The sequence below is a fragment of the Sciurus carolinensis genome, chromosome 13, assembly GCF_902686445.1.
Source record: "Sciurus carolinensis chromosome 13, mSciCar1.2, whole genome shotgun sequence".
Classification (NCBI taxonomy): Eukaryota; Metazoa; Chordata; class Mammalia; order Rodentia; family Sciuridae; genus Sciurus; species Sciurus carolinensis.
Genome location: NC_062225.1, coordinates 10,292,745 through 10,307,013, shown reverse-complemented (window position 1 = coordinate 10,307,013; position 14,269 = coordinate 10,292,745). Strand labels below are relative to the sequence as shown.

Here is a 14,269-nt window from a genome sequence, read left to right as displayed (position 1 = left end):
AACAGGCAAGTTGTCAGATAAATGCTTAAGAGTCATTTAAGGATATTGAAGAATAATTTTTAATCACATGATTTGATAAATTGAGAGAGTAAATTCTGCTTTGTCGGTATTATAAAATGTGGTAGATTAATTGCCTTCAGAGAGAGAGTTTAGGAGTAGTTCTGCATAAGAGTAAAGAAATGAGTTAGAATTATTTTGATTTGCAACGCTATAAAATGGTTAGGAAACAAAACCATCTTGATCCTTTGGGCAAGAAACAAGGTTTTCCCTTTTGTTTCTTAAATTACTTTGCGATACTTTCATGACTTATTATGGTCTTTCTAGAATCATCATATTCATGTAAATATCTATTTCCCCTATATGGTTATAAGTCCCTGAAAGGTAGAGTCATCTTACACCCCATGTTTCCTGTCACCAGAACCTTGTGAAATATCAATAAATATTACTTGCTAAGGATAAAATTGATTCTGTGTAGATTAACTTCTTCCTTTAATTCCTAAGATATCAAAAGTCTACTTTTCAGCTGGGCAGTAAAGCCAGCAGTGTTGTTGAACAACACTCCCCATGTCTCCAAATCATGAAATATCCAGTTACTGGTTGATGTTTCTAGGGTCCTAGGCCCTAGCATTTCTCGTTCTGAGTAAGTAAAATCTGAGCAGTTGTGAGGTTCATCTCTGTATCAGGAAGCATATGTCAAGTGTGTGGTGCAGGACTCATTGCAGCTGAGATAGAAAGCAAGGCTGTAACATGAACTTGGGGACGGCCTGATGTAGGACACCGGGTGGAGGCTGCTGAGGATGTGCTAAAGGGTGATGTGTCATCAACTGAAAGCTTCCCTGTTTATACTTAACACATCCACTCTTAAAACACTGTGCAGGCCAAAGAAAACATATCTGATGGAGGGCCAGTTTTTGACTTCTCAAAAGCAGCTGGAAACTGAGAGCCTGTAATCCCAGCAGCTTGGGAGACCGAGGCAGGAGGATTGAGAGTTTGAAGACAGCCTCAGCAAATTAATAAGGCCCTAATTAACTCAGTGAGACTCTGTCTCTAAATAAAATACAAAAAAGAACCTGGGATGTGGCTCAGTGGTTAAGTGCCCCTGGGTTCAATCTTCGGTAACTCTCCCTACTCCCTGATAAAATAAAGCAACTGGGAAAAACATAACCTCATGTCCTAATACAGGAGATGGGATGGAGGACACTCTGAGAGCAGTGAGCAGAGTCGCCTGAATTTGGGTGGTGAAGCTAGGAGACAAGTAAATGTGGGTCCCTGAAAAGAAGGGTAGCTGTGAGCAGACGCTGTGGATGCAGGCGAGTGAGGACTCACACGACTTGCTTGGCAAAGGCAGGGTGTTAACAAGGGAGTTGGTCAAGGTTTGCATGCTCTGGTGCCATCACATGCTGTCTGGCTCCATCCCTTCCCAGTTGTGGGATCTTAAGTAAGTCATGTAACATTTCTGCACCAATAGCATACTAAAAGTACCTGCCTTGCAAAGACAGTGTTATGATTAAAAAGAAAAACCTTTCAAGATACTTAAAACAGTGCTCGACTAATCCCACATGCCATATAATCCTTTCTAAGGACTGCAGTGTTATAGGTAATGTGTGTGTTTCTGCGCCTACGTACACATAATTCATGTCATTTTCTTTTTATTTCTCAGACTTGTGCCTCGTGGTTCATCTAAATCCCCACCTTTTTTCATATGGAGACACATGAGATACCATGCTTTTATCTTTGCTTCCTTAAAAGATTAAGAATGAAAATTACACTTCAGAACCCTCTCACTTCTCAGATCTGGATCACAACCTTCTTGCACTTATTTACATTTTCAGGCAGCATCAGCTTTGAGGCACTTTTTAAGTTGCTACCCTGCTGTGTAAAGTGGTACTCTTTCTATTTGTCCTAAAATAGTCTCTTTCATGCCTCAAGGAGTCTCCCTTTGGTTCTTGTTTCCTGGAATTTGATTATTAAGTCTGTATTTATTTTTGCCGTACTCCTAGTGATTTTTATTGATTTCAATATATCCATTCTTCTTCTTCTTCTTCTTTTTTTTTTATTCCGTAAGTCCTAATGTCCTAAATATACCCAGCTTATAGCCTCAGTCATTAGGTTCTCTTTTGTTAGATCTTCTTTATGTCCACTCAGCATCCATTATAGGGATGTCCTTCTCAAGCCAAACCCATGCTCAGGGTATTGGTGAAACAAATACCCATTGGGGCTGGGGAGGCTCAGTGATAGAACACTTGCTCAGCATGTGCAGGGTCCTGGGTTCTAGCCCCATCACAAAAACCAAAACAAAACAAAACAAGCAATACCCATGATGCTACAAAACAGTTTTTTACACATTGTTATTCCAAATTTCAAATAGGGAACCACACTTAATCCTGCCCCCCTATTGCAATAACCACTTTTATTGTTTACATGTACTTTTGTAAAATGACAAAATCTATGCAAAAAAATTACAAACAAGTTCAAGGAAGCACTAGCCCTAAGCACATTGTCCCTGATCTTATGCATATTGGGAGATATTTTCAATGCACAGTAAATGGTGTGACTGATTCACCTTTATGTTCCATGTAAATTTGTTTTATTTTTGATAACTAAACCTGAGAAATGACGCTTGAAGCATCACAACAGCATTGACTGACAGCTCCCTAAGTGTGCTGTCTCTTTTAAAGCAAACATAATTGACAGCTTGGAGGTAAAGAGCATATGTAGATGGATTTAGTCCACATTGAACACAGTGAAAAAAATCAAAAAAGATACTTGTTCTATTTATTATTTATTAAAATTCAATTAATACAGTAAAATGTATGTACCTCAGAAAAATCGATTTACTTGTAACCTGAGACAGTTTTTGCTTTTAAACTTGATTGCTACACAGCAAGTATATACTGAAATTACCTCCTAACTATTTTACTATTTCAGAGAAATTTACATTGCTCATTTTGTTACTATATATAAATTTTTTTTTAGCTGGGAGCAGTCTAAATAATTAGGGATTTTTCAAATTGTAGATTTAAATACCACCCCAAATTTCTTTTGTGAGAACCTGCCTATGTGACTAAGCTAAAAATCTGTCCACATTAAAAACAAGAACACTGCAATTCCATTTCTAGGTAAATGACCAAAAGAATTGAAAGCAGGGACTTGAAAAGATATTTATAAATCCATCTTCACAACAGAATTATTCACACTAACCAAAAAGTGGAAATAACCCAAGTGTGCATCAACAGATGAATCAGAAAACAAAATGTGGTGTACATACACACACACACGCACACACACTCGCACACACACTGGAATACTATTCAGAGTCAAGGAAATTCTGACATATGCTACAACATGGATGAATCTTAAGCACATTGTGCCAAGTGAAATGGCAGCTATAAAATGACTAATATTGCATGATTCACTTATGAGGTCCCTATAGTTGTCAAATTCATAAAGACAGAGAGTGGAATGCTGGCTTTCAAGAGGCTGTGGGGAGAAAGGAATGAGGAATTAGATTCAATGGGGACAAAGTTTCAATTTAAAAGTATGAAATAGTTCTGGAAATGGATGGTAGTGATGGTTATACAGTGAGAATGTCCTTAATGCCACTGAACTGTACACTGAAAAATGATTAAAATGGTAATGTTATGCATTTTCACAATAATAATAATAATAATGATGATGATAATCTATGGGAATCTGTCAGATGAACAATATATAAGGAGGCACTGCCAGTGGATTAAGTGTAATGGAATTTGATCTTTTACCAAATAGCAAATGGCAAACTCAAAACAACAACAAAGAGAATCTGAAAGGGTTATACATTCAGCTTCATGTGCAGATAGAATAGGTCTGGATTACGATCTAAGTATTTACATTTCTAACATACTGTCATTTTCTCTATGCTGTATAATGAATTACTCATACTTTAGTGGCTTAAAACCACTAAATCAGTGGCTCTGGCCCAGGATCTGTCCTGAGGTTGCAGTCAAGATGTGGCAAGAGGCTGCAGTCACATGAAGGCTTGGTTGGAGGAGTTACTTCCAGGATGGCTCAGCTGCATGGCTGTTAGCAAGAGACTCAAGTTCATGTAGGTAGGCAACTCCAGAGACTATCTCAGGATGGAACATCCCAGTGTTTTCCCAGAAAGGGCCCTTCAAGATAGAGAGGAAGCAGGAACCACAGTAACTTTTGTCATTAGAATCCAATGTTGTGCACCAAGACTCCCATTTAATCATCTGCTTCCAAGGTGGGTCATTAAATCCAACTTACACTCAAAAGGGATGGTTCTGCCTTTAGCAGGAAGGAATATCCAAAAACTGGTGGGCATTTCAAAGCCAAGACATTAGGTATATTCCTGGTATAGCTATAAAAACATTCCATAAACTGAGGGGTTGAAAGCACAGAAATTTTTATTGCCTTACCTTTCTGGAGGCAAGTCCAAGATCAAGGGGGTCAGCAAGGTTGGTTTCTTCTGAGGACTGTGAGAAAGACTGTCCCAGGCCTCTCTCCTAGCTTCTGGTAGCTGTAGGCATTTCTTAGCTGGCAGGTGGTTGTCTTCTCCCTGTGTCTTCATATTGTTTTCTCTATGGGCCTGACTCTGTTCCAAATTTCATTTTTTAAATAAGGACTAGCATCATATTGAATTAAGACACACATCCTAATAACCTCAGTTTAACATGATTGCTTCTCTAAAAACCTTATTTCCAAGTAAGGTCACATTAGCAGGCACATGGCAACAGGAGCTGAATCACTTTTTGAAGGCTGGGATTCCACTCAATGCAACCAGGGAAGGCTCCCAGTCTTCGAGAACCCGCAGGTTACACTGATGAGAAATGTAGGGTGCCCATCAGCTAAGGAACCGCTAAATATCAAAGAGCAAGGTAGTGGCAGGGCTTGGTTGAGAACAAACCAACCTGTTTGCTCATCTTTGATCCTGTGCTCTCTGACGATCCCAGTTATCTGTGGAACCCAGTAGACCTTTACAATTTTTTTTTTTCCCCCTGGGCTAATGACTTTTATATTGATCCATGAAGCTCTCAGTTCCAGGGTCACTTTCTAGGAATCCACTGAAGATGGAGGGCACCAATTTTCTGGGGACTACATGTAGTATTTAAGGGACTACATGTAGTATTTAAGTTATACACACTGGGTAGGAGGAGAAGAGAGTAGGAATGAGAGGTAGCAAGAAAGCAGAGAGAGGAATAAGAAAATGAGGTGAAAGGAATTTAGGGGGAAAAATAACAATCATGGCAATTTACAAGCCAGCCAAGCCTGCCACACCTTTCAGTGTGAGTCAGGGTGAGATGGAAGATGAAAAAAATTCTTCCTGTTAGATGTAAAATCATCCTTCATTGCCTCTAGGACTCTGCTTTGGATACCAAAACACATGGATGTTCAAATCCCTTATATAAAATAATGCAGTATTTACACACAGCCTGGATACATCCTCCCATATCCTATAAATCAACTCCAGATTACTTATAACATCTAATCCAATGCAAATGCTATGTAAATAATTGTTACACTGCATTAAGGAATAATAACAGGGGAAAATATGTTCATGTTCCATACAGATGCAATAAAAAAGATATTTCTGACCTATAGTTGGTTGAATCTATGGATGTGAAATCCACAGATACAGAAGCCAAGGATATACTTCTCAGGCATAACAACTGCCTTCCCTGACTAATAACATAAACAGTTAGAAATATTTGTGCTTGGTATGGGACTTATCCCATTCCATTTTCTTTGGGCTTATTTACTTTGGGGACTTTCTCCATTCTTCCACTGTTTGGGTGAGGGCAGGAGAAGAGGAAGCCTTGGGAAGGTGGGTTTTTAAGATGCTTATATTGGGACATCAGTGGGATATTCTTTTGTAGGTGAGAGCCAGAACAAGTTCTGTATCAGTGTTATCTCACCACCAAATGAATAGTTTTCCTTTTCCTTAAAAGGTGGTTTCTTAACCTCTTTTGAAGCAGTGAAGATTTTGAAAAAAATAAATATAGTATTCTACCTGTGTATTTTCTCCGCCAATTCTGAGCCCCACAATACCATTAAAGAGATGGTGTCAAACTTAACAATGAATCAAGTTACTACACTTCCGCTAGGGAGAACTGAAGTCCGGAATCTTAAAGAGTCAGCATTTGGCTTGCTGGAAGAAAAAAAGATCTGTAGCTATAGGACAGAGGTGAAAGGCTACATGTTGTTTGAGAGGGAACCCTGGGCAGACTTGAAGTGACAGTGAAAGCCACAGGGAGTCTAAAAGATGCATCAGAGGCCTGGGAGTTGAGAGGATGGGGGTTCAGGCCCAGAGCATTTGCTTCAACAGACAGCTCTGTTTTATATGTTCTATCTTCTGGTAACATGTAAAAGGGGTGTGTGTGTGTGTGTGTGTGTGAAAGTCCAACTGCAGACACAATGCATCTGCAGAGCTTCAGAACAGTAATAAAACAAACATCAATGAATCCAGAGATCACCCACAGAGAGATCATTTACGGGAACGCTACGGTCCTCTATTCTGTTCGTGTCATCCCTTCCCCTATTCTCAGGGGTTTTTACTATCCTGAACTTTTGTTTATCATTCTCTTGTGTTGTTTTTTTTTTTTAAATGACTTTATTACCTACTGATTAAACCCTTATGTATTATCTTGCTCGGTTTTGCCTGTTCTTGAACTTTATGTGAAAGGGGTCATATTTTGTGTATGCATAAGTGATTCCCATGTTTTTGCACCACTTGGTGAAATTCATCCTTAGTCATGTGTGTAGTTACGGTCCGTCTGTTGTCATTGCTTCATGGTGCTCTCTTATTCATCCTCCTAGCAACACGACAGATTGTTTTTGTTATGACAAAACTGTTGCTATGAACATTCTTATACATGCCTCCTGATGCCGTGCATAAGTCTATCTGCAGGGTATATATCTAGGCATGCACTTGATGGATTGTTGGGTGTGCTCATCTTAACTTTAGTAGGTCACTGGTTAGTTGGATCACTTCATGAAAATTGTATCCACTTATACACCAGCGGCATCTAACCTGCCTCCTCCTGCACATCTCGAAAACACTTGATGTTTATCCAACATTTTTTCTTCCGTGATGTTTAGGAGCTTACTTTAGAACCAAATTTCACATTGTACATGACCCTATTGTATTGGACTTTTGGTATGTAGGATGACCCATTCCTATGACACAATAAATATTGCTCAATCAATGAGAGAAAAATGAAAGGAATCTAAGCCTTAGACATTTGGTAAAACAGATTTTTTTTTTTTATATTTTAAGTGTTCATCAACACATTGATTTTTCCTTCTATTTGCCAAATTATGTAAACATAGCAATGTATTTATTCAAAAACTTGAAGACTACACTGGGAATTCAAGGCAGTAGTGTAAGAGTTGCTTCTAGAGGTGGACAATGTACTATATTTACTATACTGATTATAGTAAAAGACTGCAACATAAATTTAAGAAAAATAAGAGGAAAAAACAACTCTTCACCCCAATGTCAGTCAGTACTACATTCTTATATGCTCCAACATCAATTTTCTAAAGGTATAAATTCTGCTTTTGTATATTTCCTTATTGTTTTGGTTAAATTTCCACCATTAACATTTCATTCTTTAAAAAAAAAATGTTGCAATATGTAGGAACTGCTACTTGGCTGTACTATTTTAGTGAACTATAAAGTCTTGGTTCCCAAATGTTAGTTCATGGACCTCTGCCAATTTCTGATGAAATTTTCATTAGTTTAAAAAGTAATAACAAAAAGAACACCAGGATAAGCTTTTCATACAACTAAATGTATTGCATTTAAAGAATTGCCCTTTATCCTGAAATTATTCCTTTTCCACTTTTTTTACTGTTAAAATTTCTGTGCTTTGGGAAATGAGGTTTATAAATAGATGGTAAGTATTCGCTGGACCACTTCGTATGATTTCAGATTTTCTGTGGATGTGTATGTCTTAATTTTACTCATCCTTCAAATCTAGACGTTTGGAAGCCCTTTAGTTTACTAAATCGCTTAATTTGTATTTGATAGAAAGTACCCTGGGAGTTACTGTCAGAAGCACACAAGTTTCAAAAACCAAGGCACTCATCTCTATTCAACCACTGTTCAGTTCTGAGTGGCTTCAATGAGGCTCAGTACTAAAGCCAAAGGGAATCCCCTGCGAAGACTAAGGTAGTGTTCGTCCTCAGTCTGTTATAACAGTGTGGGAGTGAATGCCAGGGAACCTAAACTGGTTTGGCGGTTGCTGAAGGGTCTTCACCTAGATTCTGAAAAATGCTTAAAGTTAGGAGCGGCAAGTCCATTTTGGGAAGGCAGGCAGGAACCACGCCTTGGTGTGAGCGAGGGCGGCGGTGGGCCCATCGGTGCTGGAGAACGAACTCCCACCGAAGGAAGACAGTTTCGGCGGCTACGCAGGGTGCCTGAACACGAGGTGCAGGGAGAGCTAGCTCGCGGTGCAGCACAGGGCCTGGGAAGGAAGACTGATTAAATAGCCACGCGTAAGTCAGTGCCAAAAAAAAAAAAACTGGAGAGCCACCGCTAGACTGGAGAGCCACCTGAAGAGGCGAAAGGAGCCCCAACTAAAACACCTACTAACCACGCCCACGAAGGGGTCGACCCCGCCCAGGGGGTGGAATCGGACACGCCCCTAGGGCTCATGCACCCAATCAACCGCGAGCCGTCTCGGGCCGCAGGACACGCCCCCGTGGCAAACGCCGGTATTGCTCCTTCTCGCTATAGCCCGGGGCGTCCGGAGCCCGACGGCGCCTGCGCAATAGCCAGGCCCCGCCCCTTCGCCCCTCCCGCCGGGTTCTCAGACGTCCAAGATGGCAGCTCCCTGTGTGTCCTGCGCTGGAGCGCTTTCCTTCCGGCTCTTTCTCCTGGGTAGGGTTAGCCTCGCCCGGAGGCAAGGACTTTGGCAAACCGCGGCGGCCAGTTTGCAGACAGCTCCCGGATCCCAGGTAAGGCCTGGGAGAACTGGAGAAGGTGGTGCATGTAGTGTGAGGAGGTGGAGCCGGCGCCTCCACCCCCGGCGTCCCGCGTGTCCCCAGGTGGGGACTCTGGGATCTGAGATATTGAGTAGAGTTCTGAGTTTAGGACTGGGGAGTTGGGTATCGTCTTGCAGCCGTCCCTCTGGAGGTCGTTTCTGGCATTTTGGAGTGCCTTCAGACGGAGCGGAGCGACCCCTCCCTTGACTTGCTCTGGCCAGGTTCGGTGTTCTGTGCTTAGGTGCGCAGTTGGATCAGAGTGGAGGGGGCCCCGTCAGAAGAGGAGAATGGACACTGGACTCTTGCAGTGGCCTGAAAGACTGAATGAAGGAAGTCACACCGTGGAGAGAACAGCAGCTTTTTAAGAGTGTCTTGCATCTGTACAGTTTGATTTCTTAAATTTCCCCACACCTTGTCTCTGTAGAGATACAGGCCAGAATTTGTACACTTCACTTAATCCTGAGAGCGGTGGGGAACTGTCATGCTAGCTAGCTTCATAGCTGTTTCGCTGATTATGCCAGTTCACTGACATAGGGTCCCAGGAGGGGGAACCAGATTTAAAAGGGAAGAAAACCAATTTATTTTTGGGTATAATTGTGTTTTAGGTATTCGTGGTATTTCCAACTGGAGATTTCCATACGGCCTGTAGTTATGTATGACTGTAGCCCAGGAGAGCTGACTTAGAAGTCCCCTGTTTCCTTGTATTTGGCATACTGCATGAAGAATAGGCAGAGGGACAGACAATAGAATAGCCTAAAGGACAAACAAGACAGGAAGTGACCCCAAGAGTTTGAGAATGAACTTTCAAAGAAGTAGGGGAAAATCAGTATGGTGTCATGGAAAACAGGAGATTGTTTCAAGGAGGGAAAGTACTGAATATTGGTAGAGAAGTACCAGTACCAAATATTGCAGAAAAGTCAACTACTTTGCCCCAAAATCTATTCTGAAGAAAAGAATACCATCTTTTTTGTATATTCTTTGTATTCTAGCCTAAATAAATCAATCCACTCATTATTCATGGAACTTTTAAAAAAAATTTTATTGGGATATATGCTAGAACTTTCAAATTTTTCATGCATGCCTTTGAGTCTACCTTTCTTGTTTGTGCGTAAATGTGTATGAAAGGGCCCCTAGCATGCAGGATATTCCTGTTTTTGACAGTGTGTATGTGGGAGTGGGTCACTAACTTTCTTTCCCTCCCCCACAACTCTGAACCTTGCATTTCTCCTATGTATTTCCCTATGTTCTTAAAATTCTATATTAATAAGTATATCAGATCACATTTACTCTTTGCTTTCCTAACATACGTTGTAGAAATTGCTTCAGGTCACTTACATCTGTAAAGCATTTTTTAAATTGCTGAATAATATTCTGCTATGTGTGTATCGAAGTTAATTGATGACTGTACTTTCACTTTCTTCCCATTAACAGGTTTGCAGTAAATATCCTGGTCTGGTCCTTAGGTTCCAATACTTTTATTTCTGTTGTAGAGATTTCCACTTGTGAGGTTATGCTACAAAGGATGCATACATCTTAAATTCTAATAGATTTTTCCATATAGATGTACTAAAAGGCTATAGCAGTTCACATTTTATCATTATGAGAAAAATCTCTTTTCTTCCTACATCAAGATTGATTGATTAATTGGAATAAGATGAATGAAGACTAAGTTCTTTTAAATTTGGTCACCCTGACCACTCTTGAAATAAAATTCCCCCTACCTCCATGGCAGGTGTTTACTGGTCACTTCACCTGAGGTAAACAATATATAATCCAGTAATTACCTGATAGTATCAATCTTAGCACATTCAAGGTGGGTCCTGAGAAGGCTGAATCTCAAAATTCCTGAATACTACCACAGCATATGTTTTACCACATGGGGTACAGTTCAAATATAACTGAAAAACTTAACTGACTCCTTTAGATCCTCAGTGATTCCACATAGGTAGCGAAAGACATTTTTAAAGCTATTTTTTTCCCTTTCTGATATAGAGTTTGTCTATCTTAAATATTAATATTTTTAATATATTAAGAAACACCTTCTGCCATGTTAAATATTTATAGCTATGTTAATAAAAGTTTTAATTTTTACTTACTTCATGAGTGACTAGAATACCTAATGCTCCTCTACTTTTTTTTCCTCCAAATTTGGGTCATAACCCATTAATTATGAAATCTCAGAGGTCATACACAACTTGAAAGGAGCAGAGAAAATAGAATAACTTATAATTAAAGTGCATCTTATACAGGTTAAGTATTTTTGCATTTTGTATATGTGTGTATTAGGTGATAATATAAACAGTAGACATAACTAGGTCACAGACAAGAAGTTTGAGAAACATTTATACAGGAAAAAAAATAAAAAAGAAAGAAAAGTTTTGTTAAACTGCAACTCCTGGTTCTTAGTTGTGACCCTAAAGAGCAAACTTCATCTTGCTCACCAATCTTGTAGAATGTGTTTCATACTAATACCTTAGTACAATGGCAAATAATCTGAGTGTCCCAAATTTGGGTGAAGAAGGTTAATCTTGTAAATGGCCAGACTTTTCAGATTATATATCCATGGATATACTGTGAGATTTAGAGAGATCAATCCAGAAGAACACAGAATTGAAGTGCCTAATTCAGATAAGAGCTGTAAAGGATAGAGAGTGTATATGAGCAGCATCCCAGAGCAAGTGGTGGTAGCAAAGTGGAGCCATTTGCAGTTATTAGAAATGAAAAAAGAGAGGTATTTTGCTCTAGAAAAATTTAAATAGACGCAAAAAAGTATAGAGATGTGAAGAGTAAGAGTGGATTCTGGCATGACGGTTCGATTCTGTTTATAGCATAGTTTTGGTAAGAGAATTTTGTTACTGAATCAGGCCATGCAGTATGCCTAATCATTGAAAGAAGAGTTTTGCAAAAGAGAAAGAATTTAAACACAGGGCAGCCAAGGAAATGAAGACAGTAGAGCATCCCCAAGGATAGGGAGCTAAAGAAGCAGGGTGGTCGTGGGGAGAGTTGTTGGAGGTAGGGCATAGTGAAATAATCAGTGGTCTCTGTATGCTTAATCAAGTTCATGTCTCTTCGTAGGAGGCACGTTCACAAAGTGGCCGAGTTGGCATGCTCTGAAGGTAGAGTTCTGGTCCTCTGATGTCGGAGGTTCACCTGTTAGATACTTGTGTGGGTCCAAGGGAAGGATGAGTGGTTTCAACTCATTGGAGCTGCCTCCAAGTTCTGAAAACCAACTTAGACAACTGTTACCATTGTGAACCTGATCAGTTATCTATAGAGAGCTAATGGGAATGTATATCTTAGCAGTGTGACCTCTAAATTGGTGATAAAAGCAAGTAACTAAAAGAAGTGAAGGTGGAATGTTTATGCAGATTTTCCTTTGGTTCAGTGGTGACAAAAGGATTGAAAAATTGGGCAGGGGTCAGAGTGTGATCTGCTTTACTATGCTAAAGTACTTGATTTTTTTTTTTCTTTACCATGACAAGTAAAAATAGGCTGGCATTATTATGAGCAGTGGACAGTTCTGTTTCATGGTGTTCTACAAAGATTACCCATGCATTTTTAAATCCTCTAGGGCTGTAATATAGTAGTACCAATTCAGCTTTCTATATATTTATGATTTTTGTAAACAAGGGAAAACAGTAACCAATTGCTGTTTTGAAATTATTGCTAGGATATTAGTAGGATTTTTCTCTTAACTTTTATTTTCTATGCACTTTCTTATTGCTTTCAGTTTCTACCGAGCCAATGTGCCCTTGTCGATTTAAACTGTCTGCCAGAGAAGAATCATCAGTAATACTTGATGACTTAGATATGGATATTTGGATTTTACTATAAACACATTCCTGTCTCTTGTCTGAAATATCTGTTCTTTTTTATTTTAATCTCTGATAGATTCTGGAGGTTATTACATCCTATAATTATTGCAGAAGCCCATTGATCTACAGTAAAGGCTTAGTAATGTTTTGGTTTTTTTTTTTTTTGATAAATGGCTAAAAAAAGTTTTGAAAAACAAATTTTAAAATTGACTTTCATTTTTATCAGTTACTTTATACAACTCTATAAATTACTTATGATTCCCCTGATAATTGTTAAAAAAAACTACATGTAGTTGATCCTAGTTTATTAGCAGTGGAAATGAAAACCCCTTTTGTGAGATAAGTTGTTCTTTTTGAGATCCCATCTTGTCCTTATGATGATAGAATTTAATGTGGTCCTCATTGCTTTAATTATGAAAATACCTCTACACTAAAATTTATGTTTCCCTTATTTATGAATTCATAAATTTAGCAATTTATGAATTTTTTATTTGAATAAAACTTGAAAACATATGCTATTATCACCTCCATTTCTCTTTTCCTTATAAAACAAGATAAGTAAACTTTCTTGTATTGTGCTTTATTTTTATAATTAAGATGATGAAGTAATTATTTATCACTCTATAATAAACTACCTGAAAACGTAATAGCTTAAAACATCAGAAGTTTGTCATCCCACAGTTTCTGGGGTGCAGGGCTCCAGGTCTACCTTCCTCAGTCTTTGTGCCCAGGGTCACTCATCAGGCTGCAGTCAGCTGTTTGCTGTAGCTACAGTCATCTCACATCTGCCTCGGGGGAGACTCTGCTTTCAGGTTCTCACTAGTCAATATCAGGATTGAATTCCTGCAGAGTTTTGGCTGGCTGTTGGCTAGAGTCCTACCTCAGTTCTTGCCACGTGGACTTCTCTGTAGGGCAGCTTGCCACATTTGACTGCATCAGATTGGTCAAGAGAGGGTGACCAAGGGAAAAACTGTTTTTTTGTAACCTAAATGCAGAAGTGACATCCATGTTTTTAATTTTTTCCACTCATCTGAATCAAGTAGTAGGTCCAACCCGCACTTGAGAAAGAAGAGGATTACTCAAGACATCAGCTTCAGCGAAATCATGGAGAACCATATTGAAAGCTGCTCATGACAGCAGAAGACCCACATATAGTTCTTTTGTTGATGTCTCAATGTCTCATGTATTTGCAGCTTTTCCCTGAAGTCACTTCGTAAACCTTTTAAGAAGAAAAGTATCATAGTCCTGTATCTGCACTGTGATTCCTAGCACAGCGTCCACAAGTAGCTCATACATGTTCATTATTTCTTAAACATCTGGCCTGGGTGCACTAGCGAACCTGTAGTCCAGCACTTGAGGAGCTGAGGTGGGTCACTTGAACCCAGGAGTTGAAGGCCAGCCTGGGCAATGTAATGAGACCCTTTCTCAAAAGACAAACAAATGTGAATAGTTCTTATGTTTGGGCA

General features: G+C 39.4%; 1 protein-coding gene across 1 annotated transcript in view; it reads left to right on the top strand.

Moving 5' to 3' along the window:
- Window positions 1-8,810: 8,810 nt before the first annotated feature.
- The window catches only part of Mrps9 (mitochondrial ribosomal protein S9), a 55,264-nt gene continuing 49,805 nt past the window's right edge, over window positions 8,811-14,269 (top strand). The window contains exon 1 of the mRNA XM_047523036.1: window positions 8,811-8,961. Coding sequence (XP_047378992.1) covers window positions 8,827-8,961 — 135 coding nt within the window. The 5' untranslated portion in view covers window positions 8,811-8,826. The remainder of the gene's footprint in view (window positions 8,962-14,269) is intronic.